Source organism: Cibotium barometz, chromosome 59 (assembly GCF_041138505.1).
Source record: "Cibotium barometz isolate CiBa-2024 chromosome 59, ASM4113850v1, whole genome shotgun sequence".
Taxonomy (NCBI): domain Eukaryota; kingdom Viridiplantae; phylum Streptophyta; class Polypodiopsida; order Cyatheales; family Cibotiaceae; genus Cibotium; species Cibotium barometz.
The window spans coordinates 7,919,213-7,945,963 of NC_141104.1; the positions used below are offsets into that span (position 1 = coordinate 7,919,213).

General features: G+C 48.6%; 1 protein-coding gene across 7 annotated transcripts in view; it reads left to right on the plus strand.

Annotated features, from left to right (window-relative positions):
* Positions 1 to 26,751, plus strand: part of LOC147605445 (urea-proton symporter DUR3-like) — a 120,895-nt gene that overhangs the window by 41,095 nt on the left and 53,049 nt on the right. For 5 of the 7 annotated variants that reach the window (XM_086793601.1, XM_086793600.1, XM_086793606.1 and 2 more), the window contains 2 exons: positions 16,103 to 16,165; positions 16,240 to 16,369. The exons of the other annotated variants lie outside the window; for them this stretch is intronic. In XM_086793601.1, coding sequence (XP_086649727.1) covers positions 16,103 to 16,165; positions 16,240 to 16,369 — 193 coding nt within the window. The remainder of the gene's footprint in view (positions 1 to 16,102; positions 16,166 to 16,239; positions 16,370 to 26,751) is intronic. 7 annotated transcript variants of the gene reach the window in all.

Consider the following 26,751-nt stretch of genomic DNA (forward strand, 5'->3'; position numbering starts at 1 on the left):
AGGCTGGACAGTCCTTTCTCCCCCTTGCGCTGTCGAACAGTGGACAGCAGGCTGCACAAAGTCTTTTCTCCCCTCGTTTACAACCCAGGCCATCAGTAACTCTCTTGTCACTGTTTTTTTCTCGCTCTTCGAGTTGACTGTGAGCAGTGGTCGCCTCTGGGACTGGATCTCAGGGAAGTTTCTGGGCTGTTTTGTGGGACTGATTTGGCTTGGTGTTTGAGGCTATCTAGGAACCTCTTGGATTGTTTCTAAGGAGCAGATCAGGCCTGAGCGGATAGCATTAGCGAGGGAGAAAGAATGGAAGATGATTAGGTTGGGGTAGCTTGGGAAGGAAGTACGTCATGGTGTGGAGACCATAGAAGAGAGGGTCAAAGAAGAAGTGAAGAATTTAGTGCAAACCTCACCCCAACTGTTAGTAAAGAATCAAAATGATGATGAATTGAAAAAGGAAATGTATGAAGTAGTCAGCCTCTTCAAGAACTTGAGCCTGAACCTGCTAGGGGGTGGAAGAGGAAGCGGCAGAGGATATAGGCCACTTGGTCTAGGGTATGGAGCATATGGTGAAGGTCATAGTGAAGGAAATGGTGGAGGTAGAGGTAGGGGAATGCTTAGAAGGAGGTTTGAACCCTACAACTGTTTTAATTGTGTTGAATGGAGCAATACAAGCCCTAATTCTGATAAGCCTCCCAGAAGGGGAGGAGATATGTACCCTTTACCATCAGCTTTGCCTAATCGAAGTAATGATTTTGCAGTGGAAATCAAGGACCAGCCAAGCTCTAGTGGTTTGACACTTGAGGAGAAAGGCAAAGCAGCTGTAAGCTCGATACAAGTGGAAGAATTAACCACAGATCAGGAGCTTCATGTCATGCTTGTGAAAAGAACTCTAGAGAGAATCTGAAGCTGACCAAGCAAAAGCTAAGAAGGGGAAATGACAAGAAGAAGCATCAACAAGCAAGAAGAAAACCAAACCTAGAAGACACTATCAAGCATCAGATTTGTCTCTAGGAGATGGTCAAACAAACTAGGTCAAACAAACTATGTGCTAAAGGAGGATCTTCTTAACAAGAAGGTGCACATACCTTATGGCCAACTCATGGAGCTCTGTCCAAGACTAAGAAGGGAGTGGAAAAGGTTGGTAAATCCAAAAGGCAAGGAACCAAGGAAAGGCATTGTCAAGGTGCACTCCTTAGAGAAGCTTCCCGATATATGCCCAGTTATTGATGTCTGGCACAAATGTCAAGGTATGGGATAAGCATACATTGATGGGGGTGCACAGATATATGTAATTACACAGTCTTGTGTGGAGAGGCTTGGGTTAGAAACAAGTGGGGCTTCAAGGTTTAGGATTCGACTTGCAAATCATGGTAAAGTAAGGTGTTTAGGTATTCTCAAGGATCTTGATGTAAAAGTATTTAGTGTTAATGTAAAAGTGAATTGTCACATTATGCCTGCAGGGTTGGGTGCTTTTCCTTTGATTTTAGGAAGGCCATGGCTTAGGTTAGTGGGTGCAGTTTAAGATTGGGAAAAGGGTACAGTTACACTTTATGATAAAAAAAGAATGAGAAAAAAGTTTAGTATGATTGACAAAGAATTGTTAGGGGAAGATGACAAAGAGGAAGGAAAAAACACTGAGAGTGAGGATGAAAGTGAAAGAGATAGTGGCGGCTCTCTCAAAAGCTCCCCCCCCCCGGTCCGCTTCCTGTGCCCCACCTCCCCATCACAGTGCTTTGTGGCCCTCCTCCTAACTCTCCCGTCCCCTGCGCTTGCCCCCAGCCCGCCCCCAGTGCGCTTGCCTCCCTGCCCGTCGCCCCCTACACCTGTTCCCATGCTGCCCGCCTTCCCCCCTTCTCTATGCCTCTTCCTGCCCAGCCCCGTTGCGCCTCTCGCCGCCTGCCCCTTCCTCTACACCTGCCCCCCCCCTCTTTGCTCGTTGTTGCCCCGCATCCCCCTCTCCTCTCAGCGCCGCCCCCTTTCCCCCTTTTTTCCGCCTCCCTTCCTTGCTTTCTCTCTTTTCTCCCGATTGCAGCGCCCCTCCCCCCCCTCTTTCTTTCTGTTTCCTCGCTCCCCTCTCCGTGTTTGCTTTCCTCTCCCTCTTCCCTCGGGTGCTTTGGGGTGTTTTTTCTTTTTCGACAAGCCTCGGCATTTTCTCATCTTATCCCTCAAGGAGGACTCCATGGCAGCCGCTCTGTCAACCCTGACCGAGGCCGCTGTTGCTTGTTTATCTTTGTCCGAAGCTGACCTTCAGATCCTCGCCATGACTATTGCAACATTAGAGGCCTCCACCTTGGTTTGCAAAGTTGTTGGTAGCCGCCCCGCGCGCGGACAACTCAGGGATCTTTTACAGGCGAGCCTCATTGGTGGACGTGCAAAGATCTCAGACATTCACCCTTTGGGGCGTGGCTACTACCAGGTGGAGTTCGACTCGTCGGAGACGTCAGATTGAGTCATGCAGTTGAGTTCCCTTGCATTGCGTATAGCACATGCCTTCTTTGCGTGGTGGCAGCACGGCTTCGATCCTGCGTCTAACCTACTTGCTGGCATGTACGGCTCCCCAATGACAGTTTGCTTCTCAGGCCTTAGGAAGGAATACCTTCTGCTTCTTCGTGATTGGTGGTGCCATCGGGAGAGTGATGGAATCCCTCCCCACAGTTGCCTCAGCCCTTGCACGGGCAACTTAGATTCCATCCCTCCGCATCTGTGTTGCCTTACCAGATTCAGTGCCCCACGTTATATCTATCCCATGCCTCCGGAGAGACCCCATTCTTCAGCGAGTGGAGTATTCAAGCCTTCCAGGACAATGTTTCATTTGCAGGCAGATGGGCCATTTAGCCAGAGCTTGCCCTCGACGTCAGTCCAGGAGACCGCCACCAGCGGTTCCCTCCCCGCTCCATCCCGTTCAGATTCTCACCAGGGGGTAGAGAGCGGCAGATTCTCAAGCAACGGAGCACTAGGTTCCGGCAGTGGACAACACAGCTACCAGAGAGTGGCGGACGGTTTGCTCGCACCCGGGCCATTAGCTGACCACCAGGGCTAAGTGTCGTTGGCGTGTGTGCTAGGCTGGCAGAGCACAGGAGGATTCAGTTCTGTTAGAGAACCGTTATGAGCATTTATCATAGCACCCACCAGTTGGCGACAGGCTCCCTCCAGTCATTGAGCTGGCTCCTCCGGCCCCTCCGATTTGGCGAGGGGACCGATTCCCCGTCGAGAGCCTTCTGCCGACTCTCAGTGTCCAGTGAAGCCCATAGACCCCACTAAGCCCTTAGTGAGTCTCTCCCAGTAGCCTTCCTCTTCGATGGATCTCTCCCAGTAGCACCCCTCTCCGGCCTCCACCCCCCCCCCCCCAAACCCCCCGCGCCGCCTCTTCCTTTCTCGCCCCGTCTTTGCCCACAACAGTTTCTTCAGCCCCGTCCTCTGCATCGGAGCCCACCCTCCCCCCTCCCCCCTCCCTTTGCCTCTCCAAAGCACTCCCGTCGTCCCCTAGCAGCCCCCCGACTTGGAGCGGAGGCAACGGGCGAGTTCCGTTCGCCGATTGATTCACCGTTTCTCTGAGCCGGTTGAGATGACCATTGCCGCCTCCCCTGTGAGGGCTCTCCCGCTAGAGTCCCTAGGTGGGCCCCCCAGGATCTTAGGATAGCCGGTGGATTATAGTTTCTTCCGTTGTCTTTTGGCGGAAGGGACAGATATGCTTGAGGAGACAACAACACCTCTTCGGATATGTGTGGTCTTCTACCACTCCAGACCTTCTACGCCACAGAATGGCGCGATGATCTTCTCTTTCCCTTTGAGTGTAGCTCCAAGGACTGAGTGGGACTCGGAGTCTGTGACTGCCGCCATCCAGGGTCAAGTAGTTGAGCTATGTCATCATCTTCACGATCTTCGCATCACCGACATACTCACTCATCTACGGCCATTGGCTAGGATGGAGCTTGGAGGCTGAGCTCGCAAAGACTTGGACGGGGAGACGGTGGCCTCTAGCATGGAGGTGCTGCTCTCTGTGTTCATGCATACTTTTGTCGCAGTACCTCTTCCACCCTCTTAGAGATACCTCCATTGTGATCGATGGAGTCCGGAGTACGCATACTCTCGCGCTTGGAACGAGTGGCGTCACATGGAGGACAGGATCTGTGCCCACTTGGCGTGCCTTCGCCGCAGGATGGATTGTGATTATTCCCCGTCTAAACCTTCGCCCAAGACTCTTCGAGTGGAGGGCAGTTCCACTAGTTCCGCCTCACACGGAGATTGATATGCAGATAGTCTTGTGGAACATACAGGGTTTAGGGAGGCCTCAATGCTTTCACAGACGAGGGGTCCTTAGAGGAGAGCTTCAGAGAGCCCTAGTGGGGGGACCTATTGACATTCTTTTCCTCCAGGAGCATTGCCATGGATTTCTTCCATTATCTTCTCACAGGTGCCCCATTATCCCCATAGGTGATGGATGCGCGCGAGAGGGTTAGGCGACACACGAGAGAGGTGGTTCCCCCTTCTCTTTGGTCCTCCTTACTGACTCCATTCACAGCAGAGGAGTTGGCGGAGGTGATGACGGCATTATCTAGGGGCAAATGCCTGGGAGCGGATGGGCTTCCAGTCTATTTTTTTCTTCGTCATTGGGACCTCATGGAAGGCATTTCAAGCTGCCTTCCATGAGATTATGCTCACAGGTGCCATGCCAGAGAGATTCTCAGAGGGCTTGATTCACTCGATTCTCAAGGAGGGTGGTGATAGATTGGAGATCTGGTAGTGGAGACCCATCACACTTCTAGGGACCGGCTATAAGATCTTGGCCAAGGCCATCAGTAGGAGACTTCAGCCCTTTTTCCCGGATTCGATTCACGACACTCAGACTAGCTTTGTTCAAGATTGGAGCATTCTGGACAACATTTTCACCTTCTGGGAGACGACAGCTTCGACCAGGATGCGGCAGCAGGACCCCATAGTGCTACTTCTAGACTTTGAGAAAGCTTATGATAGGGTGGATTGGAGCTTTTTGGAGGGCACGATGAGCCGGATGGGATTCCCATGGAGTGGATTTGTGGAGTCTCAAGACTTTACTTAGCATCACACAGCTAGGTTCTCATTTAGGGAGCCCGTGGTGATAGATTCCCCCTTTCCCGCTCGGTTCGGCAAGGCTGTCCTTTGGCACCTTACCTCTTCCTATTCGTCACCAAGGCCATGAGTAGTTTTCTCTCAGCCTAGGAGACTGGGCTTCAGGGATTGCGTCTTCCCCTCCGCACGTAGGAGGACCTGCTTGACTCAGAGTTTGTAGACGACACAGCAGCCTTCGTGTCAGGAGATGTGGGGAATCTCCAGAGATTCGCGGAGGCGATCGAGATTTTCAGCTGCACATCAGGAGCACAGAACAACTTGCACAACTCGTGTGGTTTTTGGATAGGCTCAGCACCCGCCCCGACTTGGCACCAGGTTGAGGCTTTTCAGTGGATCCCGAGGGGCACTCGAGTTTGCTATCTTGGTTGCCAGGTGGGCATTGATGTCTCTCCCGAGTAGCAGCTCGCCCCGCTTAGACTGGAGTTCTTCAAAGCTCTCCCTAGCAGGTAAAGTGGTGGTGGCGAACCAGGTACTTCATGCCACCATGTGGTACATCACTTCGTGCTGGGCCTTCTCTCGAGCATGTTTTGGCCAGGTACAACGATTGATCCATAATTTCTTATGGACCAGCAGTGACGGGAGGCCAACTAGGGCCAAGGTGGCTTGGAGAGTAATCATGCAGCCACGTTGTAGAGGGGGGATAGGCCTCATTGACCCTGCTATTCAGAGCCGCTACTGGGCAAGCTGATTGTTAGAGGACTCCTTCCTGGTGGTGAGCCCTAGAAGGATTTCTTATTGGCCCGGATTTCAGCCCGAACCTTGAGTCTTGGGGGCCCTTGGCCGTAGAGTACTAGATCGATTTTCACAGAGATGCGGCCCTCCGGTTTTAGTCCAACTTTTGAGCACAGATTTGTAGCCAGCTTACTTTGAGCTTGGGATCATCACAGGGTGGCCGTTAGACAAATCGCTCCGGTAGCCTCAGAGGAGCGGCTTCAGCAGCCTTTGGTCTGGAACCCCCTGATCCGGTTACCTCGTGGCCACATGTTGGGGGCCCGATCACATGTATCATGGGGCACCTTAAGCATGGGACCAACTAGGTCTCTTGGAGATTGGATCGCACACAGATAGTTACCCTCGGAGGTGCAGGAGAGAGGCCTGACAGGGACCTGGGGTAGAGACAGGCTCAGCATCAACATCGACTTAGCTATCCCTCAGGAGTGGTTGACTCCTATCCTAGACCCAACCCCCCCCAATGTGGCTAGGTGTGTTTACCAGACATGATATTCTCGTGGTGGTTCACAGAGTGGATGAGGACAGTGGTCTGCTCACTTTTTCTATTGGATCCCATGGCAGACTTGAGAGATCCGAGCTTCCCATAGAGGACTTCATGGGTTGCACCTTGGAGAGAGTGAGGGTGATTTGCTTTTGGGCACGGGAGTGGCACATAGACCCACCGCTGGCCAAGGTGGCAAGGGAGAGATTCTGGCGACTGGATATGGGAGTGCTGACCCCTCATGCGCCTACAATGGGACCCGTGAATGGATTTGGCATGACCCCGCTGATCGGGAGGAGACTCTGGATGCCCCCTTCTTTGAATATACTGCACAGCTCCGCTGTAGGATGCAGATGCCAGAGATTGATGGCGCCCCGGCAGCAACAACACATTGGTAGTCTCATAGGGGCTCTCACCGCATTTCCTTTTAGATTTCTAGAATAGTCTATGGGCAGTTTCCGGCCTAGAAAGATCACCCTCTTTCTTTGGCTGATGGCACACAAGAGCTTGGCAGTTGGCACTCGGCTGGCAGTTGGAGGTAGGTCAGCAGCTTGCCCGCGGTGTGGCACCCTCAGGAGTCTCAGCGACACTGTCTTTGGGATTGCCGGAAGGCTCAGCAGATCTAACAGTGGATTCTCGCATCTTCACTATGGACAGGACCTTGACCCAGATCATTACATGGGCCATTGTCACTTGGGTCACAGAGGCTGTGGTGGTTAGGGCTTATGAGGAGGATGGGGGAGGGCTAGCTCTTCAGGTCTCTCACCATTGTATTTCGGGAGTACTAGTCACAGTCCCACCTATAGATCATTGGCGACCAGGTCATGCCAGAGATGAGAGATTTGCAGCCTGGCACATTTGGCGAGCTAGATGCAGCGAGGCCATCGAGGGTACCCATACTTCGCCTGCTGAGTCCATCAGGAGCATTTGGCTCGACATCATTCATATCCTTTGTGGTCATTGGGGGAATAGATAGAGGCGGTGATCCCACTTGGCACTACAGACCACCTGTGTGGTTGTTTCCCCCCCTTGTATGAGATAGCCTTCTCTTAACAGAGTGGCCAGCCAGAGGAGAAGGGTCTCTTCCCCTTATGATCATGTGATTCCGGCCCCAGATATGAGGCGAATTTGTATCTAGCCCTTTGTGGTTGTATCTAGCCCTTTGTGGCTGTTTTTCATTAACTAATAGAAGGATCTTTTTCTTGGAAAAAAAGAGAAAGAGATAGTCACGAGGGGAGCACAAGTTTGTGTTCAAGTGATGTTGATGTAGCCATGTTTGCCTTGGAACCCATGAATGAAGGAAACATAGGACAAGTGATGGGTAATGAGAGTAGATCTTCTGAAGAGTTTGAGGAGTTTCTTGAACCCAAAAAAGATGTGAAGGAAGACTTTGTTGACAAAATGTTAAGTACTAATCTTACTTCTGTTGAACAACATCAATACAAAATCTTATGTCGTTAAAATCAGTCCAGTAGACAGAAAATGCAAGGCTAAAGAATCAGAATGGCTAAGTGAGTATGCTGATATATTCCTAGAAGAGCTGACCGAGATGCCTCCAACTCGTGAAGTAGATCATGAGATAGAGCTAACTCTTGGAGCTTAGCCAATAGCCTAGCATGCATACAAGATGCCAGTTTTACAGAAGCCATAGAACTAAAGGAGCAGTTAAGACAACTGTGCTGCTAGAGCAAGGATTCATAAGACCTAGTGTTTCACCTTGGGGTGCGTCCATTCTTTCAGAAAAAGAAAGATGGAACGTTAAGACTCTGTATTGATTACGGTGGATTAAATCAGTTAACAGTCAAAAATAAATATCATATTCCTAGGATTGATGAACTTTTGGATCGGCTAAGTGGAACCCAAATGTTCACAAAGATAGATCTCAAATCTGGATACTACCAGATCAGAATTAAAGATCAAGATATCCCCAAGAGTTTCCTAATCTTTTCATAACATCTTATGAGGAGATTCGGGGCTTCAAAGGAGAGGCTCTTCATATTGAACTCAAAGTAGGTGTCAAGCCAGTATGTCAAAGGCTAAGGCCTTTGGGAAAAGATGCACTAAAGGAAGAAGTGGAGAAGTTATTGAAGGCTGGCTTTATCTACCCAATCACCACTTCTGAATGGGTGAATCCAATTGTCATTCGACCAAAGAAGGATGGAAGGTGGAGGATTTGTGTGGATTACAAGCCGCGTAATGCAGCCACAAAGAGAGACCATTGTTCTCTTCCTTATATAGATGAAGTCTTGGATTCAGTAGCAGGTCATGAAAGATGCAACATTTGTGATGGTTATTCAGGCTATTTTCAACTCCAGATTGCTCCTGAAGATCAAAGAAAACCACCTTCATAACACCTTGGGGTTGCTTCTGCTACAAAGTATTATCTTTCGGCTTGACAAATGGGTCTTCTTCTTTTCAAAGGAGAATTAATATTATGCTTGCACCTTATCTTGGGAAGTTCATTACGGTCTTCATTGATGACATTTGCCTTTATAGTAGTTGACTTTTGCATTGTGAAAGATTGAAGCTTACATTTGTAAGATTGGATAGGAGTGGTGGTCAACTTAACCCAAAAAGGTGTTTCCTTGCTCAACGTAAAGTCAAAATTGCTTGGACATGTCTTTTCAGAGAATGGTATTGAGGCAGATGATGATAAGGTGAAAGCTTTGGTGCTTTTATCTCCTCCCAAGGACACAAAGCAAGTAATGATTTTTATTCTCTGGCTTCTCAAGTCTTGTATCCTCTCCAAGAAGTTGTCCAGCATGATCCTCTTAGGTGGACCCATGAATGTGAGGAAGTCTTCAACAAAGTCAAGGAAGTGCTTTGTAGCCTTTCATGTGTGCAAGCTCCAAATTGGGACAAAGATTTTTATGTAAACCCTTCAATAGGTGCTGATGCTGTAGGTGCAGTTTTGCTTCAACAAGGAAAGGGAGTCTCTACATGAGGCCCATCTACTATGTGAGCAGGGTAAAACTTGAGGTGAAAAGAAGCTACAGTGAAGCAGAGCAGGTGATGGTCAGTGTAATTTTTGCTTGTAGGAGATTTCGACGTTATCTCCTTCCAAAGTCTTTTGTGTTCTTGACTAGCTATGCTTTATTTCCTCAGCTTATAAACAATGCAATTTTGTCAAAAAGGATGATAAAATGGGTTGTGGAGTTGCAAGAATTCGAATATTCTTTTCTAAGTCAACTAGAGCTACCCTTGTAGATATACTCACTTATAAGGAGGGTCCTATTTATTGTAAACAGGTACAACCAAAGATGGAAGAAGTTAAAGATGCAAAGATGGAAGGTGATTTTACCATGTTTTTTGATGGTTCTTATAGGAAGGCTCACAATGAAGCTTTGGGAGGGATTATCTTATATGATCCTGGAGGGAACAAAGTGAAACAATTAACTGTGAAGTTGCAGGTAACAAGCTATAATGAAGATGAATATGCAACTTTGGAAAAGGGTTTGCTCCTTACACTTGATATGGGAATTATATACTTTTGCCAAGAAAGCAACTAACTTCATGCTGATAGATGATGTCTTATACATGAAAGGTGCAAATTTGGTACTTAGAAGGGTACCATGGAGAGAGGAAATTTACAAGGTCCTTGAAGCCACCATGAAGGAGCATGTGGTGGTCATTATGCTATGAAAATAACCCTGCATAAAGTGTTTTTGGAAGGCTATGTTTGGCCTAGCATTCAGAAAGATGTAGCACATTGGTGTAGATCTTGCATACAATGTTAATAGTTAGGCAAGAGACTGTTGAAATATAAGCTTAGACTTACATTTTTGTCTTATGATGCTTTTGAAAGGTGGGGTATTGATGGAGTGGGGCCTTTCCCCATGACATCCAGAGGAAAGTGTGGTAAGTTTGTGTATGAAGACATTTGTTGTAAGTTTGGTGTACCTTCGGAGCTTTTGTCAGATAATGGACGAGGGTTCAGAGGAGATCACATAACCCATTTGTGTGCTAAGCTGAAAATTCAACATAACTACACTACCCCCTATTATCCTCAGTGTAATGGAATGAATGAAAGATTCAGTGGTGAGCTTATTAAGATGTTGACCAAGATCATGGAAGGATATGGAAAAATTTGGGATTTAGAGTTGCATGGTGCCTTATGGGCCTTTAGGGTTGCTATTAAAGAGGGAAATAAATTCTCTCCTTTCCATTTGGTGTTTGGGAAGGAAGCCTTGCTACCTATTGAAGTGGAGATACTAGCTGTGAAGGTACTAATGAAGCATAAAGAAATATGTGCTAATGCTTTACAACAAAGACTTTTGTATTTGCAGGAATTACAACTTGACAGCATGCGAGCCTTTGATCATTATGCTCAAGTTTTGCTAAAGAGCCAGGAGAGGTTCATTAAGGAAGTCAAAGACAAGGGTATTGGGAGAGGTGATCTTGTTCTCAGATACAACAACAGGCTCGATAACACTTTTCAAACAAAGTTTCAGATTAAGTAGGAAGGACCATTTTATGTGATAGAGAGATTAAAAAATGGAACCTATTAGCTTGCGGATCGAAGAGAGTGAATGGTTTTAGATTGAAGAAGCACATAGCCCGTCTCATGACCATAATGAAAGATGAAATGTATTGGGCACAGCCTGCAGATGAAGACCTTACACAAGAAGAAGAAGAGAATTTTGGCATATGTGTTTTATTCTCTGCTGTTGAGAATGAATGCTCTAGCAGTTTGGGGGGAGGGCAAAGCATGTGAGGCTAAGAAAACAAACCAAAAAACATGTATATATGTGTAGTATTCTGGTGTTTTTGTTCCAAGCAATGACAGTTGGCTTGTATCTAGAGTAGGTGTTATGGCATGTTTCCTTTGTAAGTTGGGTGTGTACTGGTTTTGCATCATTACATTTTGTATCCTTATAGCATCATGTGCTTGCATGAGTGGTATGTGTGTTTGAGCTCAAGCCATGATGATAGTTCTTCTAGGAGTTTCCTGATGTGGCTTATATATCCTAGTACAAGGTCTTGGCAGCAGCAATGGCTTGGAGGTGTTCACAACTGACAATGAAAGAGGTAGTACTAGATGGTCTCAGGCATTGTTTTTGGGAGAGTAACTTGGGTCGGGCACGCTGGAGTGCGGAGGCCTGGTCCGAGGTAATTCCTCTCGGGCGAGGTAGGTCTGGAGCAGCTCAAGGTGGGTCCACAAAATCCATTGTATCGGTGTCCTCCATCTCTTGGGTCCGGAAGAAATTGGTGATGGTTGGTTGGCGAGGTAGGGGGTGGGGTGGTTGGGGCCGAAGCTCTCTCAAGAAAGTGTCCCTATTTCTGCGGAGCTCAAGATGGAAGAGGCCTAGGCAGCGCTGGTCTAGGAAGTCAATGATCCAGGAGAGTGGACCAAATCCCTCACGAAATAGACACTGAAACCTCCCTCAGATCTCATAATATAGTGGGCAGCTGCATATGTAATGCTCCTCCGCCGTCTCGACCTCTGTGTGGCATAATCGACAGATTTTGTCCTCTCTAGGTCTCCATATGAGCTTCGTGGCTTTGAAGATGCGCTCAGCTCTACCTGTCTCCACTCTGGAGCTGTGGGATGAAACCCATATCTGGCCAATAGCAATCCGCATGGCATGAGACATGTGAGCACTCAGGTACCTCGGCTGTTGGATGAATCCATCCTCAGTGAGCATGATGAAGTGATCTGTGTAGGATAGCCTCTACTAGGGTTTTTGTGTGAGTTTATGGGTTCTTTATTACCTACTTCTTTGTAAGCTATTCTAGGTTCGTATTTTGCATTGTCATTGAAGTGTATGGAAGCTTTGTTCTCATCATTTTTCTTTTCTATGTGTAGCAAAGGTTTATATTTTGTTAACAGTACATTGAAGAGTACATTATATAAAGGCATGGATATGTATATATTCACATTTCTAGCAGCTATGTACTGCCGTTTGTGAATGTTTTTAGGAGGTTTTATGCATGCTTGCTCGTGCATTTGAAAGTTCATTTTGATGAAGATTGCATTCTTACACAAGGGCCTTCACTTTTTGCTAACAAACATGCATCTTAGATGCCCGCGCTTTGTTCTTCAATATGACTGCATTTGCTTCGGAGGTGTGATCCATGTGCAATGGGTGTAGAGGCTGAAAAGATCTAACTAGATAAACTGGTTGATATCATCGTGAGAGAGCTGGAGAAAAGGGGAGTCCAAACTGTACTGAAGGGGTGGTAGGTGGTCCATGCGGAGCCCATATACTGAGAACCAAGTGGAAACTAATGATGGAGGTATGTGACTGGCTGGAAGAGTGCATCCACTACCACTTGGATAATCTGGTGTGGGACTGATGGTTTGCTGCTGATCATACGGGAGAACATCATGACCTGGGGCCTCTCAACTCGCTGCCAATCCTCATTGGATAAATCTGGCCCCAAAGAAAGAAAGACAGATATATTAAGCGTCTACTAAAGACCCAATGGGCCTATGAGACCAAAGTGATACAATAATGTCCATGGCATATCTCATTGTGGAATGGAAAATAAAACAGAAAGAAAACATAAACATAAACATAGCTATCTCACTAGGGTGATACAAAACTGTCCATGGAAACTCATCATGGAATACTAAGAATATCGAAACATGAGAGCAGCATCAGCTCCGAGAGAGAGAGAAAGAAGAAAGAAAGTTGTATTAATGTCTTCAAAAGGCCAATGAGACCAAAAGGATAGAGCATACATAGTACCCCCATCACCCCCCCCCTTCCCCCCCAAAGAGAGTATTTGCTTGTATTGCTGCAACAGAATGGGTATAAAGAATGGGCTGACTCTGCCCTGACTTGTGACTGACCTGAAATTAGGGTTTCCCATAAAGAATCACCCCTTTTTCTTGACTTGAAGATGACCTGCATTTTCCTCTTCTCACAGAGGGCTGAAAAATGCTGATGCTTGCAAATGCCACCCAGTAAACTGGTCGAATTATGCCACCACAGAGTAGCATCTCCAGAGATGCATGGCAGCGAGCTTGACTTTATCCTGATCTGACCGACATACAACTATGAAATATGAAGTGAACTAATGTGACCAAGAATATGAAGCATTGGCATCCATCTTACCATCAAACTTATTGAACTGGATCATCTCGGGAAGAATAGTTATAGATGATGCTGATGTTGATTGCGGTTGAACTTTTTGAAGGATGGCTATGATCTCTTGTTGACAATGGTCCTCGGCGGCTTGTTGACGAGCCTCCCATGAATGGAGACACTCTTCTTCAAGCGCTTTTTGGTCACGAACACACTGTTCTTCATATGCTTGCTTTTCTTCTCATTCTTGGCATTGTTATTCGCGTTCATGTAGTAAACGCATTTCTTCATGTTGAAGATGACGGTCTTCTATTTCCAATGCTCTCTGGTGCTTATCTTCTTCCGACTCTCCATGGGATAGCAACAATTGTTGCAGAAGAGCTTGAGTGGTGGAGTTTTGTTGTTGAAGAGATTGCAGGATTTCCATTAGAGGATCATTAGTAGAAGTACTCGGTGTAGAAGTACCTGCAGCAGAAAATGGAATCTCCACTGGACAAACTAATGTGGCCAAGAATATGAAACATTGGCATCCATCTTACCATCATACTTACTGAACTGGATGATGATGTTGATTGCGGTTGAACTTTTTGAAGGATGGCTATGATCTCTTGATGACGATGGTCCTCGGTGGCTTGTTGACGAGCCTCCCATGAAAGGAGACGCTCTTCTTCAAGCGCTTTTTGGTCCACGAACACGCTGTTCTTCACATTCTTGGCATCGTTCTTCGCATTCACGGAGTAAACGCTTTTCTTCATGTTGAAGATGACGGTCTCCTATTTCCAATGCTCTCTGGTGCTTATCCTCTTCTGACTCTCCATGGGATAGCAACAATTGTTGCAGAAGAGCTTGAATGGTGGACTTTTGTTGTTGAAGAGATTGGAGGATTTCCATGAGAGGATCGGCAGTAGAAGTACTCGTTGTAGAAGTACTTGCAAGTTGCAGCAGAAAGTGGAATCTCCACTTGACAAACTTGGGGTGGTCTCTTCATTGTAGAATGATCATCCGAAGTGTGTTGCACTTCTGAATCCACAGTGGTGTTGGGGAGCGCAATTGCATCCACTAGATGTCTAGTGGGCCGCTCTTACGGGTTTGTGCCCAGAGCACGATAAACCAACTGCTGAAAAAAAATTAATAACTCCCTATGTGGGCTGCTCCTATGGGTTCTTGCCTTCCTCTGGCAGTTAGCCCAGTGCAACCTTGCTGTTGGCACTTGGTTGGCTATCAGTGGTAGGCTGGCACATTATGTGCAGTACAACCACCCCCTGGACTTGAAGTGGCACTGCCTTTGGGATTGCCCCAGAGTGCAACAAATATGCCAGAGGATTCTTCATCTCTACAATACTGGGAGATTCACCTCTTGTATCATCACATGGGGAGCAGACAGTGACCAGTAGGATGGTAGGCTCTCTGACTATCGCACTAGAGGATTGACACAATTCCCGTCGTTTGAGACTTGGTCTCCAGGCACGTATTAGAGATTGGAGATCATTAGCAGTATTGCTGCATGGTATATATGGTAGCCCTGTTGTTGGTGAGGGCATCCCCTCCCCTGAGTTGAGTCCAACCATTAGTGCTATTTGTACTGATATAATTCACACCCTCCGCAGCCAGTGGGGGAAGCTCCAGGGAGATTCAGATCGCATGCGTAGGCGGTAAGAGGCTTTCTTACACACATGGCACGAGGGACCCTTTCTTTTTGATTGGGATGGCCGAGAGGTCTCCTACAGCTATGTCACGTGGAAAGCTTGCTCGATGGCAATGGAGCATGTCTTGGATCTGTAGCTGATGAGAGGATCATGGTTGACGTCCAGGGGGCCGGGGGTGCTGACCATGCTGGATTGCGGAGGCTGGCCTGGTCCGAGGTAACTCCAGCTTGCGCAAATGCAAATCGTAAGGTAATAGTGTTCGTGGAGCTTGAGAATAGTTTCCCTGTGCAAAGCCAATACTAACATCTTTTCCTTCTATGAGAGGGCACACAACTCACCTATAGTACAGGTCAGCCAGGCTTCAGTTCAGGTGTGCAGTCCTCTGGAGCTGGCAGACATCAATAAAACAGGCCGACCAGCAATGATGATGCATATATATATATTATATGGGCTTGGGATTTTGGTCAAAATCATTTGCATTCCTCTCAATCAACAATCAGAGCCTACTCTGGAGTATAGGCTGGTCAAGGAGATATTTGGCAGTGTGGGCTAAGAACTGACGTCTTCATTCTCAATCATCTTTTGTACTTGTCTTGTACACAATACAAAGAAATAGTTTAGGACTCTTGTGTGTGATTCCGTTGCACTCTTCTTTCTATATCTGAAAACCCTAGCACATAGGTACAAGTGCACTAACTACAGAGCGACACACCATTTCTTGGGCAAAGCACGAAGGGCCAAGGGTGTGCTTAAAAGGCTCAACATTAAGATTATGCTATATGACATGGAAGGTGGCAAGTGATGGCATATTACTTATGTATACCTAGCCTATTGGGCTCTTGCATCCTCAATACGATTTAATGTTTTAGAGTATCCTAAAATACTATTTCTGTACTTTATGTTATAATGGTTTCATTTGGGTTCTCATCTTGGCACATCTCATATCCTCATGTGTGACCCTTCATTTGATCTCTATTTATCTACCATCAGGGCATATAATGCATATTATATATCAAACAATACTTGTCTCTAATCACCTTATAAGATTGGAATGATAGCATCTGATTCTGATTCAATTCAAATGACAGAAGGGATGTTGATTTATGCAGGGTTGCTGACATCCTGCTGTCAGCTAATGAGGCTTTCCAGTATGGTATGAGTGGCTCCTTCTGGTATGAATTCAAAACTTTGGGTTGATGTATCTATAAATGCTGCAAACAACTATTTAGGGAGATTTTGGCTTCAGGTACACTAATGGTGCAGCAGTGCAAATTCTGCTGTTTGGCATAGTGGCCATGGAAGTAAAGCGCCGGGCACCCAAAGCACATACCGTCTTGGAGCTTGTACGCTGCCGATGGGGACATGCCGCTAATTTTGTAATATGCTTGTGCTTGATATATTCTGAATAGGTCTCTGTGAAAGCTGACGTAAAGTGCTGCCTGTGCATCAACATTTTAAATGCTTGCATGAAACCTGTCTGGGTTTGTTGTTCATGTGGTCTCTATGTGGACATTTTTGAGGGCTCAGAGGAGCTGCTTGATGTGACACGATAAACAGCAGATCTTCCAAAGCAGCTATTTCTATTAACATCCAAAGATTTGATTCTGCATCTAGATTGATGCTTTCAAGTAGTACTAGATCCACCCCTGATGTAGCCTCCCTGTGAGAGTGGACAGCCAGATAGGGAACCCCATCCCAGCCCTTGTTCTCTGGTTTTTTCCAGACCTCGCATAAGGGATCTTTTGTGTCTTGCTTTTTCTATTGAGGGCTGTAGTCTGTTTTGTGTGTAGAAAATTTTCTTTTTGACTAATAAAAGGATCTATTCTTGGCAGAGCTAGGGGTAGCAGATCGAAAGCGTGAGGGGATGTCACATGCATCAGCTTCAGACACCAGGTGCTTGCACCCATGTCATTCTGGGGCATGCTAGCATCAGGTTTAGCATAGGGAGTATACGTATTTTGAAGGTACAGAGGCCATGTGCATATTGTGTGGTTAGGGAATGTAGAGGGATTAGAGTAGATGCACGCATGTGAAGGGAATTTTAAAACACTAAGGTATGTGTCCTATGACAGACTCATCCAGTTTAGTACGCAGCCCACTGGAGGAGAAAATCAGTGCAGCCAAGCATGTAATGGGCAACCAGTTTAAGGATTAGCAATCCCCCCTGCATTTGCAAACACCAGCAAGGGACATCATGCCATGAGAAGAAAGCTAACCACTCAAGGACGGGTGGAGAGATTAAGGAGGTGTGCCAATCTGGTAGGATGGCGGAGTCAATGGTGAGGCTCAGGTGTGTTCCCCTGCAGACCGTTGACAAGCGCTTCTGGGCGGGCCGTGAGTATAGGTGGCCCCATGCTTTGTGTGAATGAGCTCCAAGGTAGTGAGAGGAGGGAAGGCAAGTGAGAGCATTCCACAACAGCGGCTGTCCAAGGTTTTGCTTCTCGCAGGAGGGTGAAAAACGAAGGGCCTCCCTCCCAAGCACGGAAGACACTGGTGGCAAACTTGTCCCCAAAGGAAAGATCCATCTGATGCCGAGCGGCAACCGTCCACCTTAGGATGGGGTGTGGGCTAAAATGTGAGCTAGGAGGAAATCCTTCCATGGTTCTTTTCCTTCCGGCTGGAGATCAGGGCAATGAGCTTCCCAAGCAAAGCGCAGCTCTGGGTCGCAGGATGAATGATGCGAAGGCCTCCCCTGCAAGAAGGCTGTATGATGACTCCTCACGCTACCTTGGCGCAGATCGCCCTCCCATCACTACTGGCCCACAAGAAGTTCAGAATGAGCCGCTGGTGGATCTATCCAATGCAGGAGTGAGAAAATGCCCACTATGAAGTTCTATACCACATGGTGGCTAGGAGGACTTGGTTGGCCACCACCACTTGTCCAGCCAAGGCAAGTCGTGCCAAGGTCCAATAAAGCAGCTTCCTTCGAATGCTCAAGAGGAGGGGAGTGATTTGCTATCGAGAAGAAAAGATGCCCACATGGCAGCTGAGATAGCAAACCGTGGTGCACATGGGAATCCACTGAAAGGCACCTCAAGTCTGGGTGGGAGATGTACCGACCCGAAAACCACATGACTTGTGGGAGTTGATGCAGGCACCTCAGGCAGGCAAAACTCCTTGATGGCGGCATCAAAGCGCTGGAGGTTTCCCTCCTTGCTGGAGAGATAGGCTGCTGTATCATCAGCGAACTCTGGATCTAGGAGCTCCTCCAGGGGTGCGGATGGGGAGGTTGATGTGCTCTATTATGTCCTGTGCCTGAAAGAAGCAACTCATCTCCTCTGCTATGAAAAGAAAAATAAAAGGGGCTAGGGGACAGCCCTGCTGCACTGATTGAGAGATCAGGAAATGATCACTTCGCACCCCTTGTTTGAGGACTCGGCTGTGAGTGGAGGAGGAAGGACGGAGACCCCCTGAATCGAGAAGGTTGAAAATCCCATCTGCAGCATAGTGCCCTCCAAGAAAGCCTGATAAGGCTTTCTCGAAGTCGAGGATTGTAGCCTCAGAGAAGAAGAAGAAGAAGAACAGAGGATCTGTCTGTCAAAACGAGAGGCAATGGCTCGGACCTATGAGGGCTTGGATGTCACTGTATCTTCCGGCCCTTGAAGGCACCGAACTCCATCACTACACTCCTGTAACCTTGTCTCTTACCTGGATCCAAAGGGACGCATGTTGGTAGCGGTAGTCTACTCTTTGGGTCTCAATAGCCTCAAGGGCTGTCCACATTGTCTAAATCTAGCTGCCTACCCATGCACTGATCTCCTGAAGTGCCCCATCTAGGGCTGTAGCAACTCCTGGGTGAAGAGGACCCCCAGATCTCCTCAATGCAGCTACACACATCCGTGTTGCGGACAAGAGGATCTGGAATCCTCACTGACTATTGGCAGTCCTGCCGCCACGAGTTGATGAGGTGAAGAATAACCAGATCATGGTTTCACAGGATGATCCCCATAAGAATGCCCACCATGCCTCCCCTGTCGCATGCCCACTCATCCACATAGAAGCAGTCCAATCAGGCCAGGTTTGGCCCTTGCTGGTGCTGGTCTGATCTAGAGAAACAGAGGCTCTGAGTGCGCTCACACCCTTTTGGGGGTGTAAATGTTGAGGAGGCTGACACCGTCCTCCATGGATAGAACCATCCACTGTGCTCTACCAGGAATAATGGTACCCGATTCTATCACCTGTGGAGAAGGTGGCTAGCAATGAAATGCATACACTGTCCTAGTTGCCTAGGGGTCCATAAACAGGAAACCAAAAGGTGTGGCTGCAATTGGGGAGAATCTTGCCGCACTATCTAGTGCTGTCCACGGTCAGATAATAATCTTGTAGTAACAACATGACATTTAGATTCCCCCCTACCTCTGGAGCTCCTCACACACCACCTTCTTCCGCCTTCTGCAAAAGGCACCAACCAGTCCCATGAGGCCATCCACATGGCTAAGTGGAGAGACTGCGGGCCTGGAGGGCCTCTCCTTGGCTCATGAGGCTTTCGAAGGGGGAGTAATGGCTATCTACCTGCGGGTGCAAGCGCTCAAAGGCACCAACCAGTCTTTGGATGTTCAACGAGGCTATCCACATGGCTAAGTGAAGAGGCTCTGGGCCCTGGAGGGCCTCTCCTTCACTCGTGAGGCTTTTGAAGATGGTTTGGAGGGGGAGTAATGGCTATCTACCCGTGGGTGCAAGCGCCCAAGGTGGATGTGTATCTGTACTGCTAGGAATTCTTACTCAACAGAGGCTTGGGACCTAGCCTTACTAGTGTAAGATCCTCTTTGTGAAGGTACATGAAGCACCTCCTCTCAGCCGCAAAGCTGATGCGAATGAAAACAAAGATGTGAACATCCTGGGCTCTCCTGTGGGGTCACCAGCTCAATATGCACTGTGGACTAGAGTGATGGCGTCTGTAATCTTGAGAACCTGCAAAAGATTCGAGAAGCGGATTGCCTGGTCTCTCCAAGAGACCTGGCTGGTCCATTGCTCAAGGCACCCCATGATACATGCGGTCGGGCCCCCAACATGTGGCCACTAGGTAAATAGATCAGGGGGTTCTAGACCAAAGGCTGCCAAAGCCGCTCCTCTGAGGCTGTCGGAGCGATTTGTATAAGGGCCAGCTTGAGATGATCCCAAGCTCGAAGTAAGTTGGCTGCATATCTTTCCTCAAAAGCTAGACTCAAATCTCGGGCCTGCATCTCTGTGAAAATCCATCTGGTACTCTGCGGCCAAGGGCCCCCAAGACTCGGGGTGCGGCTGAAATCCGGGCCAATAGGAAATCCTTCCAGGGCTCACCCTAACAATCAGCTTGCCCAGTAGGGCTCGGCTTTGAATAGCAGGGTCAATGAGGCCTAGCCCCCCTCTACAACGGGGATGAATGATCACTCTCCATTCCACCTTGGCCCTGGTTGGCCTCTAAATCACTGCTGGCCCATAAGAAGTTCCGGATCAATCGCTGTGCCTAGCCAAGACATGCCCAAGAGAAGGCCTAGCACGAAGTGATGTACCACATGGTGGCGAGAAGTACCTGGATCGCCACCACCACTCTACTAGCTAGGGAGAGTCTCGCAGAACTGGAGTATAACAGCTTCTTCGGAATACCTAGGAGGAGCGGGGCGAGCTACTGTGCCGGAGAGATACCAAAAACCACACAACTTGTGCTAGTTGATTTGTGCTCTTGTTGTGCCAGAAAATCACTATCGCCTCTGGGAATCTCTGGAGATACCCACATCTCCTGAAAGGAAGGCGGTTGTGTCGTTTGCGAACTCTGAGTCAAGCAACTCCTCCTGCGTGCAGAGGGGAAGACGCAATCCCCGAAGCCCGGTCTCTTGGGCTGAGAGAAAACTACTCATGGCCTTGGTGACAAATAGGAAGAGGTAAGGTGCCAAAGGACAGCCCTGCCCGAACCCTGCGGGAAAGGGGGAATCTGTCGCCACGGGCTCCTTGAATTAGAACCTGGCTGTGTGATGTTAAGTAAAGTCTTGAGACTCCACGAATCCACTCCATGGGGAAACCCATCCGGTTCATTGTGCCCGTGCCCTCCAGAAAGCTCCAATCCACCCCATCATAAGCTTTCTGAAAGTCTAGTAGCAGCACTATGAGGTCCTGTTGCCGAATGCTGGCTGAAGCTCTTGCCTCCCTGAAGGCGAAAATGTTGTCCAGAATGCTCCGATCCTAAACAAAGCCGGTCTGAGTGTCATGAATCGAGTCCGGGGGAAAGGGCTGAAATCTCCTGCTGATGGCCTTGGCCAAAATCTTATAGGCGATCCCTAGAAGAGTGATGGGTCTCCACTATCGGATCTCCAATCTGTCACCACCCTCCTTGGGAATCAAATGAATCTAGCCCTTTGAGCACCTCTCTGGCATGGCACCTGTGAGCATAATCTCATTGAAGGCAGCATGAAGGCCGACTTCCGTGAGGTCCCAGTGACGAAGAAAGAAAGACTGGAAGCGCCACCCCCCCCCCCCCCCCCCCCCCCCCCCCCCCCCCCCCGGGCGCCCCGCCGGGCGGGCATTTGCCCCTTGTTAATGCTGTCATCGCCTCCGCCAACTCCTCTACTGTGAATGGAGTCAGTAAGAAGGATCGAAGAGAGGGGGGAGCCACCTCTCTCGTGTGTTGCCAGACCCTCTCACTTACATCCATTACTTGTGGGGATAATGGGGCACTTGTGAGAAGAGAATGGAAGAAATCAGTGGCGATGGCTCTCACATGAGGGGGTGTCAGAAACAATAGCTCCATCCTGGCCACACAGCCTGTGAATACCATCTCTCCTCCTGTGGGGGCCGGCTATCTTGAAAAGATCTCGTGGACTCTATCCCCAGCCTGGGTCCAGAATGAACCTCTGGCATGGTATTTGTACTCCACCCTCCTCTCCTCAATGGATCTAATCTCCGTGAGGGCGACAACAAGCTGATTCTCAGTCCATGGGCTATCTGGGGAACGCTCCTGAAGCCGTTGTAAAGAGGCTAAGCCCCTCCTCAAACTACGTTCCCGCTCCCGAAAGCCCTCCAATATGCTATGGGCTGCCTCCTACAAGAAACTATTGATCTCCCATAGGCCAACATCCGGTGTGCACGCAGCAGAGCCTGTGTAGAGTCTAGTCCCACCCAAATCTGGTCAATCCTACTGTAGATCTCGGAATCTTGAATGAGGCTGTCCAGAATCCTAGAGCTCACATGCCTGTCGTGCCTCCAGGGGTCCTCTATGGATAGAATAATTGAGGCGTGATCCTAAAAGAAGTGCCTGCCAAGATACCAAACATGCCCTGACGGTTGCAAGCCCACTCATCAATGTAGAACGTGTCAAGTCTAGAAAGTTTGGGGTCGGTGCTCCTATCCGATCTCGAGAAGCTAAGGCTCCTAGGGTTGCGCCCAAACTCTTGCAGATGCCACGGGTCCTCTCCGCAAGTGCCAGTGTCAGCTCCTTCCAGGTAGAGTACTCTGCTCCTGAGACTATGGCCATTCCTCCTCGAAGTCTGTGCTTTGTTGTCTCTATCGTGTTGAAGTCGCCTCCCATGCACCAAAAGTCAGCCTGGGGAAGGGCGTGCCGAACTATGCTCCAAAAGAGGGCTCTACTTGAAGTAGCGTTCGGGGCATAAACATTAAGGAAGCCAACGCTATCCCTCTCCAATAAAGATGGTAACCCACTGTGCTCGCCCTGGGACAATGACTCCTGAGCCTGTCACGGTCGGCAGAAGCTGCTCATCACAGACAGAGATACAAACTCCTCCCTGTGTCCCTGAAGGGTCGAACGATGGAGACCAAAAAGTATGACTCCTGCCTGGTAGAATCTTCCCGCATCAACGGGTAAGCTCCTGTGAGAGATGATGCTCCTGAAGGAAAAGAATGTCAATAGGTCCCCCCACTAGGGTTCTCTGAAGCTCTCCTCTAAGGACGCCTCGTTTGTGAAAGCATTGAGGCCCTCCTAAACCCTGCATGTTCCACAAGACTATCCGTATGTCAATCTCTGTGTGAGGTGGAACTCGCGGAATTGCCGTCCACTCGAAGAGTCTTGGGCGAGGGTTTAGACGGGGAATAATTGCAATCTGTCTTGGGGTGAAGGTGCGCCAAGTGGTAACACATGTAGACAGGTGCTTCAACTCACTTGCATGACTACTTGAGTTCGGCTTATTGAGCCTTTTTGGCCTTTATTCAGGATGAAAGGTCTAGTGTGACGAATTCCGAATGGTGACGTGCTGAAGTCGTGAACCTGCGTTGCTGTCCCCGCCTGTCCTCCCTCTATTGCCTCCACCTGCTCCTTTGCTGCTCTCGCCTGCCTCTGCTGCCTTCGCCTGCCCAATTGCTCCCTTCACCTGCCCTTCTGCAATCCCCCGCTTGTCCCTCTGCAACCTTCACTAGCTTTTCCTTTGTCCCCGCCTGCCCTTCGCTAGCCTTTCTTCAGTCCCCGCCTGCCCTTCGCTAGCCTTTCTTCAGTCCCCACCTGCCCTTCAGTTGCCCCCGCCAGCCCCTCTGCTACCCCCTGCCTACCTTCGCCTGCCCTTTTGCTGCCCCGCCAGCCCCTGTTGCTGCCCCGCCTCCCCCTTTGCTGCCCGCCCCCTGCCTTCTTCAGTCCCCGCTTGCCCCTCTGCCGTCCCCGCGTGCCCCTTTGCGCTTGCTTACCCAGCTGCTCCCGCCTTTGCCCCCCTTCCTTTGCTCCCATTTTCCCAGCAGCTATTTTATCTGGATTCAAGTCGGCCGCCCACTTTTCTTGATTGGTGTTATGGCTTTTTCTGCCGTAGCCAATCTCTCATCACCCCCACTGGCCAGGAGAATCATCAATTTTCACAAGACGAGCTCACCTCTCTTCAGCACGACATTGACCTTGAGGTCCAGACTACCCTTGTTGCGAGAGTTTATGGTTCCCACCCCTCTCGTTCGCAGGCCCGTGAATGGCTTCTAGCAGCTCTCCCTTCGGAGTTGATTGTGCACTTTCAGGATACTCGTTTACTTGGTCGAGGCTTCTTCCAGGTGGACTTTCATTCTTCAGAAGCTACTTCTCAGGCTTTGGCTAGCAGCCCCTTTCCTCTTGGTCCTAGGAAGATTTTCTTCTTTCAGTACCAGGTGGGCTTTGATCCAGTGGTGGAGGATCAGCGCCTTACCCCGGTCTCACTACAGTTCCCTGCTCTTCCTCGGTCCTATTGGAAGCTTTTAGCTTCCATAGGAGCATCCTTTGGCCAGGTTCTAGAGGTACCAATCCTCCCGAGCTCCTCGCCTCAGCTTCCGCGGCCGTTACCACCACTCTTGATGGTGTACCCCGGGTCCTTGTGCTTGTTCCTGATCCATCGATTATTGATGATCATGTTATGCTTCAGAGACCTGACGGATCTCATTTCCGCCAGAGGATGGAGATTGCAGGCAGACTTGACCAGTGTCGGATTTGTCGTCGAGACAGGGTCACATTGCTAGAGATTGTCCTAGATGGAGGGGCCATGCTAGGAGGGGGCGTGGTCCTGCCCATCAAAGGCCTTCTGCAGATGCCGAGACTCTAGCTGCTCCTTTGCCATAGCAGACCACACAACGTTGGGTTGTGGTTAGGGATGGCAGGCACCCTCGGACCCCCGTACCTGCCCCTTCACCCACACCCCCTGTGGAGCACCCTAACCCTTATGCAGCTCTTGCCTCACAGGATGTTGATCCTTTTTTGGAGGATGAGGCCTTGCAGGCACATGATCTCGATCCCTCATAGGAGGATGTTGCATTACAGTTATAGGATGATTGTACCATGTTGCACATTCGCATTGTCATGGTACCTCTCTTGTTCTGAGGACTAGCCTTGGCTTTTCCCCGGAGTGGGAGAGAGATGTAAGGTTTACATCGTCAGATTTTCCCTCCCTTACCTATGCGAGACGTACTTCCGCCTCTAAAGGGGGTCCTTCGTCAACCACGAGATTTGGTCGTTCCTACTCTGAGTCTTTATGAGGATTGTCTCTTGGAACATTCAAGATCTTGGGGTTTTTTTTCCGCGTCGACGGAAACAAATTGTAAAAACCCAGCTTCATTGTATAGTCACAGGTGGACCTATGGATATATTGCTCTTGCAAGAGCATAAAACTGGATGCTAGTTAGTGTGGGAGATGAGGCAAGCTTCTCTTGGGACACACCTTTTGGTCACCGGCTGTTGGTACCAAGGGTGGTGTTTGTATCTCTGTTTCAGCTTTGATCCTGCCTTGCATCATTGGACATGGTGTCATTTTGCTTGTGAGAGCGCAGTGGATCCTTCGTATGCAGGGTACTACACGCATTGGTATTCTCAACCTCTATGCTCCTAACCATAGAGGTGAGAGGATTGCCTTTTGGAAATCTCTCACTACATTGATGCCTCTTGCCGACCATTGGATTATTGGTGGTATATATATGTGTTTATATATCCATCTATATGTTTATTGATCGTAAATTGTGAAACCTTGTAATAACACACTGTTGTTATGGGAGAGATTTATACTCTCCATTCATGGTAGAGATTGTTGGCATGAGGATGACATTCTGAGGAGTCCATCCACTCTTCTTTATTCATGGTCTAACAGGAGAAGAGATGTAGGATGTATCTATGCACGGTTGGACAGATTTTATGTGGATGATTGGGTGCTTGACAGAGGTGGACATACTTTTTTTGCTACAGGCACCTCCAAATCGGATCATTGCCCAGTGGTTTTATGTATTAGAGATCCGAATTGCCATGGATCAGCACCCCATGTACGCATCCCTGATCATTTGTTCTTAGATGCAGAGCTATCGCGTCGTATGCTTGATGTTTGGAGATCTCATGACTTCTTACAGGCCTCTTAAAGCGTGGCCACTGCTCAGTGTGATATTAGTGACTTTTATCACACATGTGCCTTGTCTAAGAGGCAAGAGGCCTTGGACTTAGAAAGGGCTATTAGATGTAGATTGGCTGCCTTGCAAAAAGAGCACCATTCTCAATGGGTTGCAGATTCTTTATGTACTGTTAGAGCCTAACTTCATCACTCTCTTGAGCAGTGCGGGGAGTACCGTTTCCATGCCCAGGAATCCTTTCGGACACAGATGGGTGGCAGATGTAACAAACATTTCTTTGCTTCTCACGGCCCATCTCATGCCAGAGATAGTGTCAGGCAGTTGCAGGATTCACATGGCACTCTTCACTCAGATCCTCTTATGGTTAGATAGCCACCGATTTCTATTGCCAGCTTCTTAGTGCTGAGCCGCATTCTGATCTAAGACACATGGCACAGAGGAAGGTTTGGAATGCATTGCCACATTTGATTACTGAGGAGATGTTGGCCGCTCTAGATGCCCCTTTTTCTATGCAGGAGTTCAGTCATGCTCTTCATGCCTTACCTCATGGTAAGTGTCTAGGGGAGGATGGCCTCCCCCTTGTTTTTTTCATTACTTTTTGGGATGAGATTGGGGCTGAGATCACATCGTTTGCAGGAGATGTGGGACACAGGTTCTATGCCTTCTTCTCTCATTGAGGGGCTTATTTATCTTATTCCTAAGAGCGGGGATAAGACATTGATTGGCCAGTGGAGATCTATCACCTTACTTGGGACTGCCTATAAGATTCTTGCTAAGGCAGTGAGCATCAGGTTGCAGCCAATTTTGCAGGATGTTATTCATGATACCCAAAATGGATTCTTACACGGAAGGAGCATCTTTGATAACATTTTCTCGTTTTGGGAGGCCGTCGAATGGGCTAAAGCCAGCAATCAGCCCTTAACCATTCTGCTCTTGGATTTTGAGAAGGCCTATGATAGAGTGGATTGGGACTTCCTTGAGGGTACTCTTAGTCATATGG